This window comes from Camelus ferus, chromosome 12 (assembly GCF_009834535.1).
Source record: "Camelus ferus isolate YT-003-E chromosome 12, BCGSAC_Cfer_1.0, whole genome shotgun sequence".
Taxonomy (NCBI): Eukaryota; Metazoa; Chordata; class Mammalia; order Artiodactyla; family Camelidae; genus Camelus; species Camelus ferus.
The window spans coordinates 14,070,101-14,082,663 of record NC_045707.1 but is presented as its reverse complement, the minus strand read 5'-3'; the positions used below and the strand labels follow the sequence as shown (position 1 = coordinate 14,082,663).

Here is a 12,563-nt window from a genome sequence, read left to right as displayed (position 1 = left end):
TTCCTGGGCTGGCACTTAAAGCTTCCACGGGAAGTCTTCTCAACACCAGGCTTATGAATGGACAGTCTCCCACCTCTTGCTTTGCAATGTTTCGTGTGACAAAAATAAGGAAGCAGTTGCCTTTTCCCTAGAAGGGGCTAGTTCACAACAAACTAAAAGAATAAAATGCAAACGTGATTAAGAACACATCTTTAGCACAGCTATCTCATAATTCAAAATAAACGACCCTTCCATATACCAAGAGAGCTAATGAGGGCACCGGGGGAGGTACACAGGGGCTTATGAACACTTCCTCAGACCACAGGTGGAGCTGAAGAGTTGAGTTTGGTTCCAACCTGCCAGCCACACTGAGGGAGCCCAGCCTGCCCCCCACCCCGTACACTTCTCGGCCCACAGTGGCATCAGAGCGACTTACTCAAAGGCAGCTCAGCAGATGGCGACCATCAGCTCACACCTTGGTAAGAGGAGTCCCACTTGCACTAGGATATCAAGCTGATCCTTCACAGCCCACTCGTTTCCCGCGTTCCCAGTAAAACCTAGAAATACCAGCAGCTGCTGCGTAGGTAACTGATGGGTGAACCAGAAGGTGGAGCTCGGGGGACGAGAACAGCGGGACAAAAGCCCTGCATGTGCGGTCAGACCACAAAGCTCCGCCCCGGGCGGCAGTGCTGCCCCTCCGCACCGCTGCTGCCCCTTGTCCCGACCTGGCCCAGAGGCTCGTGACTGACTGCTGTGATCCCTGACGCCCCGGGAAAGGCAGAGTAACCTCTCAGATAACATTCTGACCCACCTGGCTTACTAATTATAGGCCTCAGTCCAGTTACTTTTCCTCTCATGAGCTGCCTGGTCTCTACGAGAGCATCCGGTCTCCAAGGGCTTTAGCTTGGAGTCAGTTTGCTGGGTCTGAGCTCCAGCAAAGACTTACTCAAGTCCCTGGATCCCGGGTAAATCGCAGAACAACTTCTGAAATAGTTGCCCCTTCTAAACAAGAGAAGAAACACAGAATGAATCTTTGAAGAGTACATAAGGGGATGAAGACTTTTACTTACAAAGGCAGAGTAAGGAATATTTTGCCCAGAGAAGTACTTGGGACCTCTGAGATTTCTGTAGAGCTTTTACAAATAGGCTGATTCTTTTAATAATTTGTTTCACATTTGGGGCTAAAATCCTTGGAAGGGCAGTTGAGTCAGACCTCAGGGATCCTGCTTTTGGGGTAGATAAATTGTGGCCTGTATAGGGCCTGGTAAGTATCAAAGGCTTGTGATGGAGTTTGAAACTTCTAGCTATGACTCTGGACAAAATGCATAGAAAATGCAATCCTTAGCATATAGCAGGTGCTCAGTAGACACTTCTGGAATGAGTGAATGAACAAGAGAAGGTAAGTACATTGAGAATAAGAGTTCACAAAGGGGAGGGAAATAGCTCAGTGACAGAGCATATGCTTAGAATGCATGAGGTCCTGCCTTCAATCCTCAGTACCCCTATTTAAAAAAAGTATCCTGTTCTAACCTCTTTGGCAAGTGGTGTTGGGAAAGCTGGACAGCTGCATGTAAATCAATGAAGTCAGAACATTCACTCACACCACACACAAAAATAAAATAACTCAAAATAGCTTAAAGACTTAAACGTAAGACACTATAAACCTCCTAGAAGAAAACATAGGCAAAACATTCTCTGACATAAATCTTAGCAATGTTCTCCTAGGGCAGTCTACCCAGGCAATAGAAACAAAAGCAAAAATAAACAAATGGGACCTAATTCAACTTATAAGCTTTTGCACAGCAAAGAAAACTATAAATGAAACAAGAAGACAACCTATAGAATGGGAGAAAATATTTGCAAATGATGCAACTGACAAAAGCTTAATTTCCAGAATATACAAAAAGCTCACACAGCTCAATTACAAAAACAAACAAACAAACAAGCCAATCAAAAAATGGGCAGAAAACCTAAACAAACATTTCTCCACTGAAGACATCCAAATGGCCAACAGGCACATGAAAAAAACGCTTGATATTGCTAATTATCAGAGAAATGCAAATCAAAACTATGATGAGGTATTACCTCACACAAGTCAGAATGGCCATCATTTAAAAGTCCACAAACGGGGAATGTAATTTGGTGCAGCCATTATGGAAAACAGTATGGAGACTCCTCAAAATACTAAAAACAGACTTACTATATGATCCAGCAATCCCACTCCTGGGCATATATCCAGAGGGAACTCTAATTCGAAAAGATACACACACCCCAATGTTCATAGCAGCACTATTTACAACAGCTAAGACATGGAAGCAACCTAAATGTCCATGAACAGATGACTGGATAAAGAAGCTGTGGTGTATTTAAACAATGGGATTCTACTCAGTGATAAAAAAAGAATAAAATAAAGGCATTTGCAGCAACATGGATGGACCTGGAGATTGTCATTCTAAGTAAAGTAAGCCAGAAAGAGAAAGAAAAATACCATATGATATTACTTATATGTGGAATCTATAAAAAAAATGACACAAATGAACTTATTTACAAAACAGAAACAGACTCACAAACATGGAAGACAAACATGGTTACTGGAGGAAGAGGGGGTGGAGGAACAAACTGGGAGTTCAGGATTTGCAGATACTACTAACTACTATATTTAAAATAGATGAACAACAGGGTCCTAGTGTATAGCCCAGAGAACTATATTCAATATCTTGTAACAGCCTATAAGGAAAAAGAATATGGGGGGGAGGGTATATAGGTCAAGGGATAGAGTGCATGCTTAGCATACACAGGGTCCTGGGTTCAATCCCCAGTACCTCCCCTAAAATAAATAAATAAGTAAACCTAATTGTCTTCCCCCCCAAAAGATTAAAATAAATAAGTAAATAAATAATAAAATAAATTTTTAAAAGAAAAAGAATATGAAAAGGAATATATATCTATGTATAACTCACTATGAAATGAACACAACATCGTAAACCAACTATACTTCAATTAAAAAGTACACTAAAAAAAAAGAGGTCACAGCAGAGGCCAACTCAGAAGCTACAGAGAAAAGATATCTCCAATGAAGCTTCATCTCCAAGAAATGCGTTCTTCCCATATCTCAATCCACTAGAAACATGATGGTGATGGCAATGGTATCTGAGCCAACCACTTCCCCTTTCTATTTTGGTGTTGCTGAGAGCAAACTCTATGCATCTGTTCAAGAATTGACAGCATGCTACAACTTCGCAGAGCATCCCAAAGTGCAGCATGGGATGCTGAGAATATAAACAGGCATGAGGGTTCATAGCATCATGAGATCAGACTTACTGCTGTATGTTAAAAAAGTGTAACAGCTCTCATTTGAATATCATAGCTGGATTTAAAGGTAACATTGAGAAGCAAGAAATGCTGCTGAGGTACACGGTCACAAAAAGTATTCAAAACCTTAGTACTAATATGAGTAGCTTTTTCAAAACCACACGAAAAACATGCTACAGGCTGTTTGGAAAATGGTTAAACTAAATAAAGAGTACAGCAATGTGAACACCTTCATGTGTTTAGGGCAGTGTTCTCAGAAATGATGCACATTTGCTTCCATCATTCATACACAGAACAGTCATCACCACCGTGTACAGACCATTAAAGGAGCCAGGTTAACACGGAAACTCATGTTTCAACCCTCCGCTTCTGGGTTACTCAGTCATGGTCAGAATCAGCCAAGTAGTCAAGAAATTAAGCCTTCGTTTGAAGATTCAGAGGGCAAAAACCATTAAATAAATATTGAAAGTCAAGCTATGGGAATGGGGACAAAAATGAATGTAGAGCCCTGCCAGCAGCTGTTGCCCTGTTGGCACCAGCGCCGGGAAAGGAGCTGGAGCCCACCTCAGCACGGCTCTGAAACCTGACTATTCAAGCTTCCACCGAGACTCCCTGCCATCGTGGGGCTGCAGCCTGCTCTTTGGTAGCTGGAAGGGTGGACACAGCTCAAGAAAGTTTCACCTTCACACCAGGTTCTCGTAATCAGCAAGTCATTCCTCCGCAGGGAAGCAGCTTCTCACTCCCTAGACACCGCCGCACTACCTCTCCCAACCTCCAGGGGGCACTAAGTGCTCTGTCCTAGAACCACAAGAGGACAGTCTGTCACCACCAGAGGCAGACGGAGAAAAGTGCGGCTGCTTTCCCTGACAGGAGCTCCCAGGACCGTACAGTAGGGCTTGTCCCCTTCCCTTCCCATCCTGTGCTGACCCACTCCGCAGGCAACCATTCCCCCAGAGGTACCGACTAAGACGTCCAGGCAATCAGAGGAGACTCAGATGAATCAAAAGCAGGGTTTATTTTTCTACCAAATCCCCCAATCCATGTTCCAGCCAATGGATGAAGGGTAAATCAAGCCCCACATGGACTCTTGGTAAAAACAATTGTAATTTTCTACAGGAAAAAAAAGTTTTTTTTTTTTGATAAAGTTCCTAGGCATTTGGGAGCAGATGAAAAAATTTCCCACATGGAACGGTCTGTGCTTCCTTATGTATTCCAGTGTTCCCGCCCTGCCGCCTCTTCTGTGACGAGGCCCTGACAACAGTCCTGCAGATGCACTGACAGCCCTATCTCCATGTCACTCTATTGTCTGATAACCTAGATCCATGGTATGATTTCGATTTATAATGCCCCAAGAACAGCTGAAAAGATCTGAATTAAAAGTCTTCAAACCTTCTTTGAGTGCCTACTACGTGCTGGGCATAGGCGAGGCACTAGGCAGTTATCTGGCTGGTTCTGAGAAATGTAAATGGTGTTACAGAGAGGCGTTTTCCTCCACGTGGCAGGAAGATGTTTGCTGGGGACTGAAAACCAATTTCCCCTCTACTTCTACCACCTGGGGTAGGTATGGAGCTCAAGCCCTGGGAACAGCTGATGCCATGGAAGAACCAAGGGCAGTTTCTAAACAGCTGTGGAATTTGCCCCACAGTCCACATAGTGATGTGTCTCCAAGGAGCTCTGGGTCATGTGGCCAATGTAGGAAATCTTCACTGAAGTTCTAGGGGAAAGAAAACCAAGAATTATTTCTGTTTTGGAGATAAAATAAGTAAGAAAAATTGCCCAAATAATTTACTGCAAGCTCAGACAACAATGGCCACTGGTCTCAGATACATATCATCGTGGTTACACAACCAGGAGGCGAGAGGATCTTTCCACATCACCAGCGACGCTGTGGCCTGAGCTGACCTTCTAAATATGTGGTTCTCATAGGGATGATTCTACCCCACAGGAGACTTCCGGCAACGTCTGGAGACATTTGGGGTTGTTACAACTGTGCGGGGGAGGAGGTGGCGTTACTGGCATCTGCTGCATAGAGGCCAGGGATGCTGCTCAACAGACAGTACGCAGGACAGCCCCTCACACCAAACACTGTCTGGCCCAAAATGGCAAAAGTGCTGAGGCTAAGAAACCCTGCTCTAAACCCTCATATTTCAAATGTCTGCAGCAGACCCTTGTCACCTGCAAAATTTTAAGTCATGGTTCTAGAAATAACCCTACAGGTCCATGACATGTAGTAATTTGTGTGGCTAGAGAGTAAGTCTGGCCAAACGCCCAGTGCTCACACCTTGAGAAAGCTTTTCTTTACTAGTCTCATCAGGATTCTAACGGGATCACACAACTTGACCACATTTCATGGAGAAAATTCCATGCCTAACTGTTCACAGTGATCCCTGATAGGGACTTGGACACTGCCTCTAGAGGACACCAAGGGTCTGCCGTATCTGTGCCTGGGAGGTATCGCCTGTCCCCTCTCTGGTTTGTGGGTCCCCAGGCTCTCCTGAGCAGAGGAGGCCAGCTCACGCAGCCTGACAGGCCAGAATCCAACACAAAGGCCCCGGGCACAGGGAGAGGAGGAACGTACCGCATGAAGACCACTATGTTGTGCACCCGGATATCAGGTAACGTGCAGAAGAAGCTGCCAAACAGCAAATATGGAAATGGTCAGTTTGGTTTAAAAATTAAAAATAAAAAAAAAAAAAAAAGGAGAATCAGAGTGCTGAGTTACACCCCCAAACTGACGAGCAGTCAGTCCTGTGTGGGCACCTCCCCTGCCCCACACCCGCCCTCCTGACCTGAATGCTGCCATGGCTCACTGGTCTGCATCCCCACAAGTGGTCCTTCACCTCCCCGACATCATGATCTTTTGCTTTTTTCATGCCCATCACAAAATGCTGGAGCTTGAAAATGTTTCGAGTGGCCTTACGTTCTCTTTTAGAGATTCCAGCACTGCACTCACAGATCAAACACCACACCCTCCAGAGAAACCTCAAGATAGCCAAAGCGAGGGAACCCATAGGCCAAAGGCTGGAAACTAAGGCAGCATCAGCCCCAATCAATCGAGCTCAACCCTGAATCCCAGTAAAGAGCACGCAAAGAGAGAATGCTGTCCTTACTACACATAGGAAAACGGTCCTCCCATCTCAGCCTTCACGGTAAAATTCACCTGAAAATAAGACGCCAGAGTCAGTCTGTGGCTCAGCAGCCTTGACACAGAACAGTACTATTATTAGCAACCCAGGGACCAGGGGGCATTCCTCCATCACATACAAAATATTTCCCCAAGACTGTCGTTAATCCAGACTATGAGCCTCCAACTCATCTTCCAACTTCTTCCCTTTTGGAGCCCAAAGGACCCCAGACTATCACACCACCTCTTCTTCATTGTGAGAAAACTGCTTTCTCTTACAAATTATTTTGTTCTCGTAACACTTAAATGCTCGTTGATTCTTTTTCCTCTAATTTTTCATAACTACAGAGCCTATCAGGGCTTCCTCATCAATCAGTTTCCACAAGTGGAAGTGAGGAGACGAAAAGGAAAGTAATGCGGGGATGGCATTCCACAGCCCCTATTCTCCTCTCAGGCCCCAGGGGCAGGGACCTAAAAGAACCACATACCAGATGCTCACTCCGAGGCGGAATGAGGGAGACGTTGGTTGTCACGTATGACCCAACCACTGTGTTCATGTACTGGACCTGGCTGGACAGGCTGGTCACGGCCACAGAGTAGAAGTTGGAGTTCCTGATTTTCAGGGTGGCCTGCATCAGGGCAAGTGAGGAAATAAGTGTAAGTGTCCTGGGTCCAAGACCTGCAGGTGCACAACCGAGGAAGGGAGGCCCTACCCTTACCGTGATGGCGAGGATGACAAGGGAGTCCTGCTCATTAAATGTGACTTTCACCACTTTGATGCCGTCATCATCCACAAGGACTGAATGTGGAAACAGGAAGAAAACCACCAAACCAGATGCCAGGAGACAGAGCAGGACAGACAGAAGGACATACTGCTTACTGCAAATGACAAAGCACACGACCCACCCAGGCCATGAGTCAGGTATCAAGGTCCAATCAGTCAAGATTTAGTGTAAAATCTGGAATGAGGAGGGAGGGACAAGAAAGTGCAAAGAGCAAGGAACCACAAACCAGGCAAGGATAAGTGGAGCAGGGGAAGCCTTTTAAACCCATCTGAATGTTGTTCGCAATCTGGGAAGAGAAGCTGAAGAGAGGAGCTGTGTGGACAGAAACATTTCTTCACCCCCCCGGGACACTCTCTTCTCCAACTCCTCCCAGTGCAGTTCCTTCATCTGGCCCTCAGAACATTTCTACCTTCGTGTTTCCTTCCCCAGATTGTGATGGGGGCAGCGATATCTTGCTTGAGCAAACAGTATTAAAGGAAATGGGAAGTTTACAAGAACAGATAGTTTTCAAAAAGTTACATATAAAAAGGGACTAGGGACAGCGGTAGACACTAGCAGGAGAGAGGCAGGTGACTTACGTTCTCTGAGGACGCAATCTCTGGTCACTGTGTGGGATCAAAGCCACCAACTCATTTACTTGCTCTAGAAAAGAACCAAACAATTATTTTGGTAAAATAAATTCCACGTGTTGCAGTACCTTCCTTCACCTACACCGCCGCCTGCCCCAACATATCGCTTGTCTGCAATTAGACGTTTCTAAGATACTAGGTTCACATTTTGGGTGGAATGAACAAGAAACAGTGAATCTGTAGAGAGTGCTACAAGTTACACAACACTTATCAGTGCTGCCAGGATAGTGACACGAAACCTGAGAAATCTCGGATCTTGTTCCAGCTTTACTGTACGGCCTTGGGGAATTCATTACCTCTCGGGGCCACTGTGTCCTCATCTGCAATATGAATGCTTTAATTTAGATGGTTTCTAGGGTTCTTATCAGCTCTAAACCTCTGTGACTCTCCATCTAAACAGTCTGGACTTTCTGAGAGCCAATTTAGTGATAGATGATTCTGCACCCAATCCAGGCTCCACTCCTGTGCGTGCTTTTCTCTCCCCACTTGATTTATTTTTCAGACCTTAAGTTGTTAATGATTTACTATCTGTTTCTTTGAACAGAAGCTTCCAGGATGGTGTCTGCTCTCCCCCACAACACCCATGATAGGTCTTATGAGTGAGAGCAATAAGGAAACGTGCCTGTCAACAATCTCACAATGTAGAGCAAATTACATGTCCCCAACCAAGGAAACAACCAACAGAAGAGTGGAAGTGAAGAAAAACAAGGGCTTCAAATTTAAGGAAACTCAGAGAAGTTGTGGAACCTGCCCAGGTTTACTAAGTCAGCTGAGCTGGCTCCTGCTCGGGGCACGGTCTATAACTAGGTATTGCTGTCTGAGGAAAGCCCTGTGGGTTCCTTGGGATTCTCAGTGGGGAATCATCCTTCCCATGACCACTAAATACTCTCACCTGTTGGAATGTAACCTGTCCCTTGGCAAGTGAGACAAGTGATGCTATCTCGCCCGGTGAATTCCACATATGGGAACTGAGCAATGGCTTCTTCCTGCTCCCATTCAGCCAGCAAATCCTCCCTGTCATCTTTCTTTTGCTTGCAGGAAGTGGGACGAGCAGAGGCGGAATGCTGAGACCCCATGGCCGGGACGTACCACTTGTGTCATGTCCTAGGATGGAAAGAGGCAAGAGAGTGCATGTTAGTGGCCATTCATCTTTCTATGAGTAAAGTGAAAACAAAAATGACCTAACTGGCGTCCCAAGTGTGATCCCGAACACCTGCGTAATTTCTGCCCAGCCCTTCATTTTGTAGCAGTGCTGCCTACTCCGCTCCGACACACACCGCCGCTTTCGCCAACCGCCAAGCGGGGCCGGCTCCTCACCGCCCCGAGATGTGCGGCACCCCAGCAGCCATGTGGTCCAGCCTCACCCCCTCCTGTCCGCTATCTGCAAACTCAGCGCCCTCCTCAAGAAAACCTTCCTGGACAAACAACAGGCACCAAATTAATAACAGGCTTCAGAGATTCCCCATCCCCCTCCACCTTCAGCCCCAGGAGGCGGGCTCCGGCCACACCCCTTGGCAAAAAGCAAGCTCCGAGCCCACCAGAGTCGCCCAAGGGGGAGCCAATGCCGAGGACCCCGGACCTGCAAGGCACGAACTCCGGGCCGCACCTCCCCGCCACCCGCCCGCTTCAGCTGGTTTACCTGCCTCTTGGTTCCTGCGAGCTGCCCGCATTCGTTGCGCATGCGCCGAATGGCAAGCAGGCAGGGGGGGACGCCGGCGTGAGCGCGCGCGTGCGTTCTTCGCGGCCCAGCTGATGGAGCCGGTAGAGGGCGGCAGAGAGCCGGGGAGAGCAGCCCCTCTCTCGGCTTGAGGCGGGTGGACACCTGCTGCTTTGCGGTCTCCCAGAAAAGGTGGCAAAGGGTCGAGTCAAGTTTCCAGAGGAAGGGGGAGGCGGGAAGCGAGGCCAAAACCATCTTCAACTATTCTTTGAGCACAGGGGCTGTGTAGACGCTGAGGGTACAAAGATGCTCAGCATGCACGCAAGGAGTTAGAGGACGCTTATTAAAGGGCGGGTTTCTTTGTGGGGACTGCCTGGTTGAGCTTTACCGGCAGCAGAAGGAAGTGAGGGCAGACATTAAGCAGGTGAAGTTACTAGAGATGATGATGGGGGAGAGGAGAGTCTGAACTGGGTGCATGGGGGCCCTGCCCGGCGAGGGAGAGTGAGGGTGGGGACCTGTGAGTTTGTTACCATCTCCATCTCTCTCCTCCTCCTTTGAGGAGGGCTGCTGCCCCTGCTGCTGTCTAGCCACCAGCCCAACTGCTTGCTGGTCACAATCAGACCCCTGAGCCTTTAGAGTAAGGAGTGTTAAAGAAGAAATATTGAATGACAGTTGTTGAAGACAGCAAAGCACTCTTTATTCAAGAGGGTGCTAGGTGTAGGAACTGCAGCACCAATGGGGTCTTGCAGTGGGGGAGAGAGATTGGGCTCAAGTCTAAATACTGCAGGGCAAGTGAGAATTTATAGCCAAGGAGCAGGGTGAGGGTCAGTGGATGGAAAATTACTAAGGGGAAAGAAACATCAGGGGTGAGGGGAACTCTGGCTATACTGACCCGACAGGATTCTTGCTAAAGACAGGTCATGGTGATCAGACATCACCTGGGGGATGGTGGAGGCTGAGGAATCCCATCAGATATGGAAGGTGATCAGATTCTGAGGGTCAGGGGTTCTTGCTAAGCTGACTAAGCAGGGTTCATACTAAAACTGGATTTTACAATAAGTGCACAGATGGGCCTAGGAGAAGGTTCAGGAGCCTGACTAAAGTTTGGTCAAGGAAAGAATGTTTGTTAGAAGCAACAAGGAGCTGTTGCCCCTCTTTTTCCACCTCCAGCCCACACCTTATCCTTCCTGAAATCATTCTTCAGCTCTCTCCTTGCAAGCTCTATACCAGTTTGCATTCCTTATTTATACAAATCCGATTTTAATGGAGGCACCAATATGCTCAATGAAAAATACATTTCCCGGTCTAACTTGCCATGGCAGAGTATGAGCCAATAAGATGTGTGGGGCTTCCAGGAAAACTCCTTAATAGGGATGGAGACTCAACTTGTGCTTTGACCTTCCTCTTCCTATTTGGAATTTGGACTTGATGTTGGAAATGGGACAGCCATCATGTGCCCATGAGGCAAGAATTACATACTAAGGAAGGCTGGGTAGAGGGATTCAAGGAGCTTACCAGCTTTAGAGGCAGAGGAGGGCAGGGAAAGACTGAGGGCTGTGGGTGTTTTGTAAAGAAAGGAAAACAGGCTGAGGGCTGGGAACTGTGGTGAGGAAAATCAGGGCTCAGGTTGCTGGGGACTATAAGGAGGTCTGGGGGCTTAACCAGCCGAACCCTTGAGGCTTTCTGACAGCCTACTGTCTGGGACAGATAGACTGTACCCTCCGGTGTGTCTCCTGTTCCTCCATGTCTCCCTGGCACCCGGCTCGAAGCCTGGTGGGTAGTGGGCCCTCAGTAAATGCTTGCAGAACGACTCAGCCTGGAGGCTGGCCAGCACTGCCTAGGGGAGCAGTCCAGCATCCGCCACAGCCACCCGGTCTGGAAGGCAGTGTTAATTGGACAGCATATTCCTGCGGAGACACCCATCACTTCTCACCTGTGCCTGGCTTCCAGGGTTGTCTCACCATCCCGGTTATGAGCAGTGAGGTCACTGCAGACGTGAGCTCACTGGGGCTCTCTGGGTGGGCCAGGGTGGAGTGGGGCCAACTGGGGATCCCTGCGCCCCCAGCCTCCTGGGCTTCTCCATGTGTATAATGCACCCCTGGCCCCACAGGCCCAGGGTAGTAGAGGCATCAAGGGGCTGAGGTCCTGAAAGGCCCTGAGGGGCAGGAGGAGGCCGGGGACCAGCTCTGCTCTGGCTCTGTACCGTCTGCCTGAGGCACAGGGTCAGGGCTGTGCGGAGGGTGGGGTGGGGGTGTAGGGCTGTGTTAACCTGCCTCTGCCCTGACGGGGAGACTGAAGCCTGAGTTGGATGTGCTCTTTCTGGTCTTCATTCTGCCCCCTTTTATTTTTTCCACAGTGGAGGAAACTTGCTTGAGGTTAAATGACACCCAGTAAGTGAAAAAATCCAGACCAGGACCAAATCTGCTGTTTCCTTGCTCCGTAGACTTTCCAAAGGGACCTGGGGACTTGTTAGTTTGTGGAGAGTTAGGGGAAGAACCAGGTCTTAGTTGCATTCCTGCAGCCGCTGTGGCAATGGGTGAATTTAAGGGTCAAGCAACCCTCTTTATTCAACAGATTGTGCTTATCCTAACTCGAATCAGAGATCTCTGGCACGTGTGTTGTTCAGATAAAAAGAAAATGGTCCCACCCTCCGAATCTCCAGGTCCAGTTCTCTAAAGAAATGTATAAAAGGAGCAGGGGGAGAAGATATTTAAGAACCTCCTCTCCCAGTGGAGCTTCTGCCACGTGCCTGGCACTTCCTTTGAAGTGAAGCAGCTGTCACTTCCATTTTACACCGAGACACAATCAGGGAAGCCGTCTGCCCCAGCGATAGTGGTGAGCTCAGAACTGGATCACGGGTTTTCTGCTCCCAAGTCCATCTCTCTTAACTTTACTGTGCTATTTCCTAGGAAGAATGGTCAAAGGAAGAAAATTTGCAGGCCTGTTCTAGGAAGAGAAGTGGGACAGAAGGCACTTATATACAGAGGGGGTCTTGGAGGGTGGGTGCTGCCCTGTGTGCTGAGCCCACGGCGGCTGGAGGCAGGGAGCTCTGCCCAGAGAGGTCACCCGTGATGGAG

General features: G+C 48.0%; 1 protein-coding gene across 5 annotated transcripts; it reads right to left on the bottom strand.

Moving 5' to 3' along the window:
• Positions 1–4,287: 4,287 nt before the first annotated feature.
• On the bottom strand, positions 4,288–9,534 carry TMEM106C (transmembrane protein 106C). 5 transcript variants are annotated; one of them, XM_032492699.1, is made up of 8 exons: positions 9,469–9,534; positions 8,722–8,933; positions 7,779–7,842; positions 7,135–7,294; positions 6,904–7,044; positions 6,402–6,451; positions 5,870–5,923; positions 4,288–5,005 (listed from the first exon to the last, which is right to left on the bottom strand). In XM_032492699.1, the coding sequence occupies exons 2-8, from the start codon at positions 8,903–8,905 to the stop codon at positions 4,909–4,911; spliced, it is 750 nt and encodes a 249-aa protein (XP_032348590.1). In that variant the 5' UTR covers positions 8,906–8,933; positions 9,469–9,534; the 3' UTR covers positions 4,288–4,908. The 5 variants fall into 5 exon arrangements, with proteins under 5 accessions (XP_032348590.1, XP_014408709.1, XP_006177713.1 ...); XM_014553223.2 differs by having other exon boundaries at positions 9,473–9,506; XM_006177651.3 differs by having other exon boundaries at positions 9,409–9,469.
• Between the last annotated feature and the right edge of the window lie 3,029 nt (positions 9,535–12,563).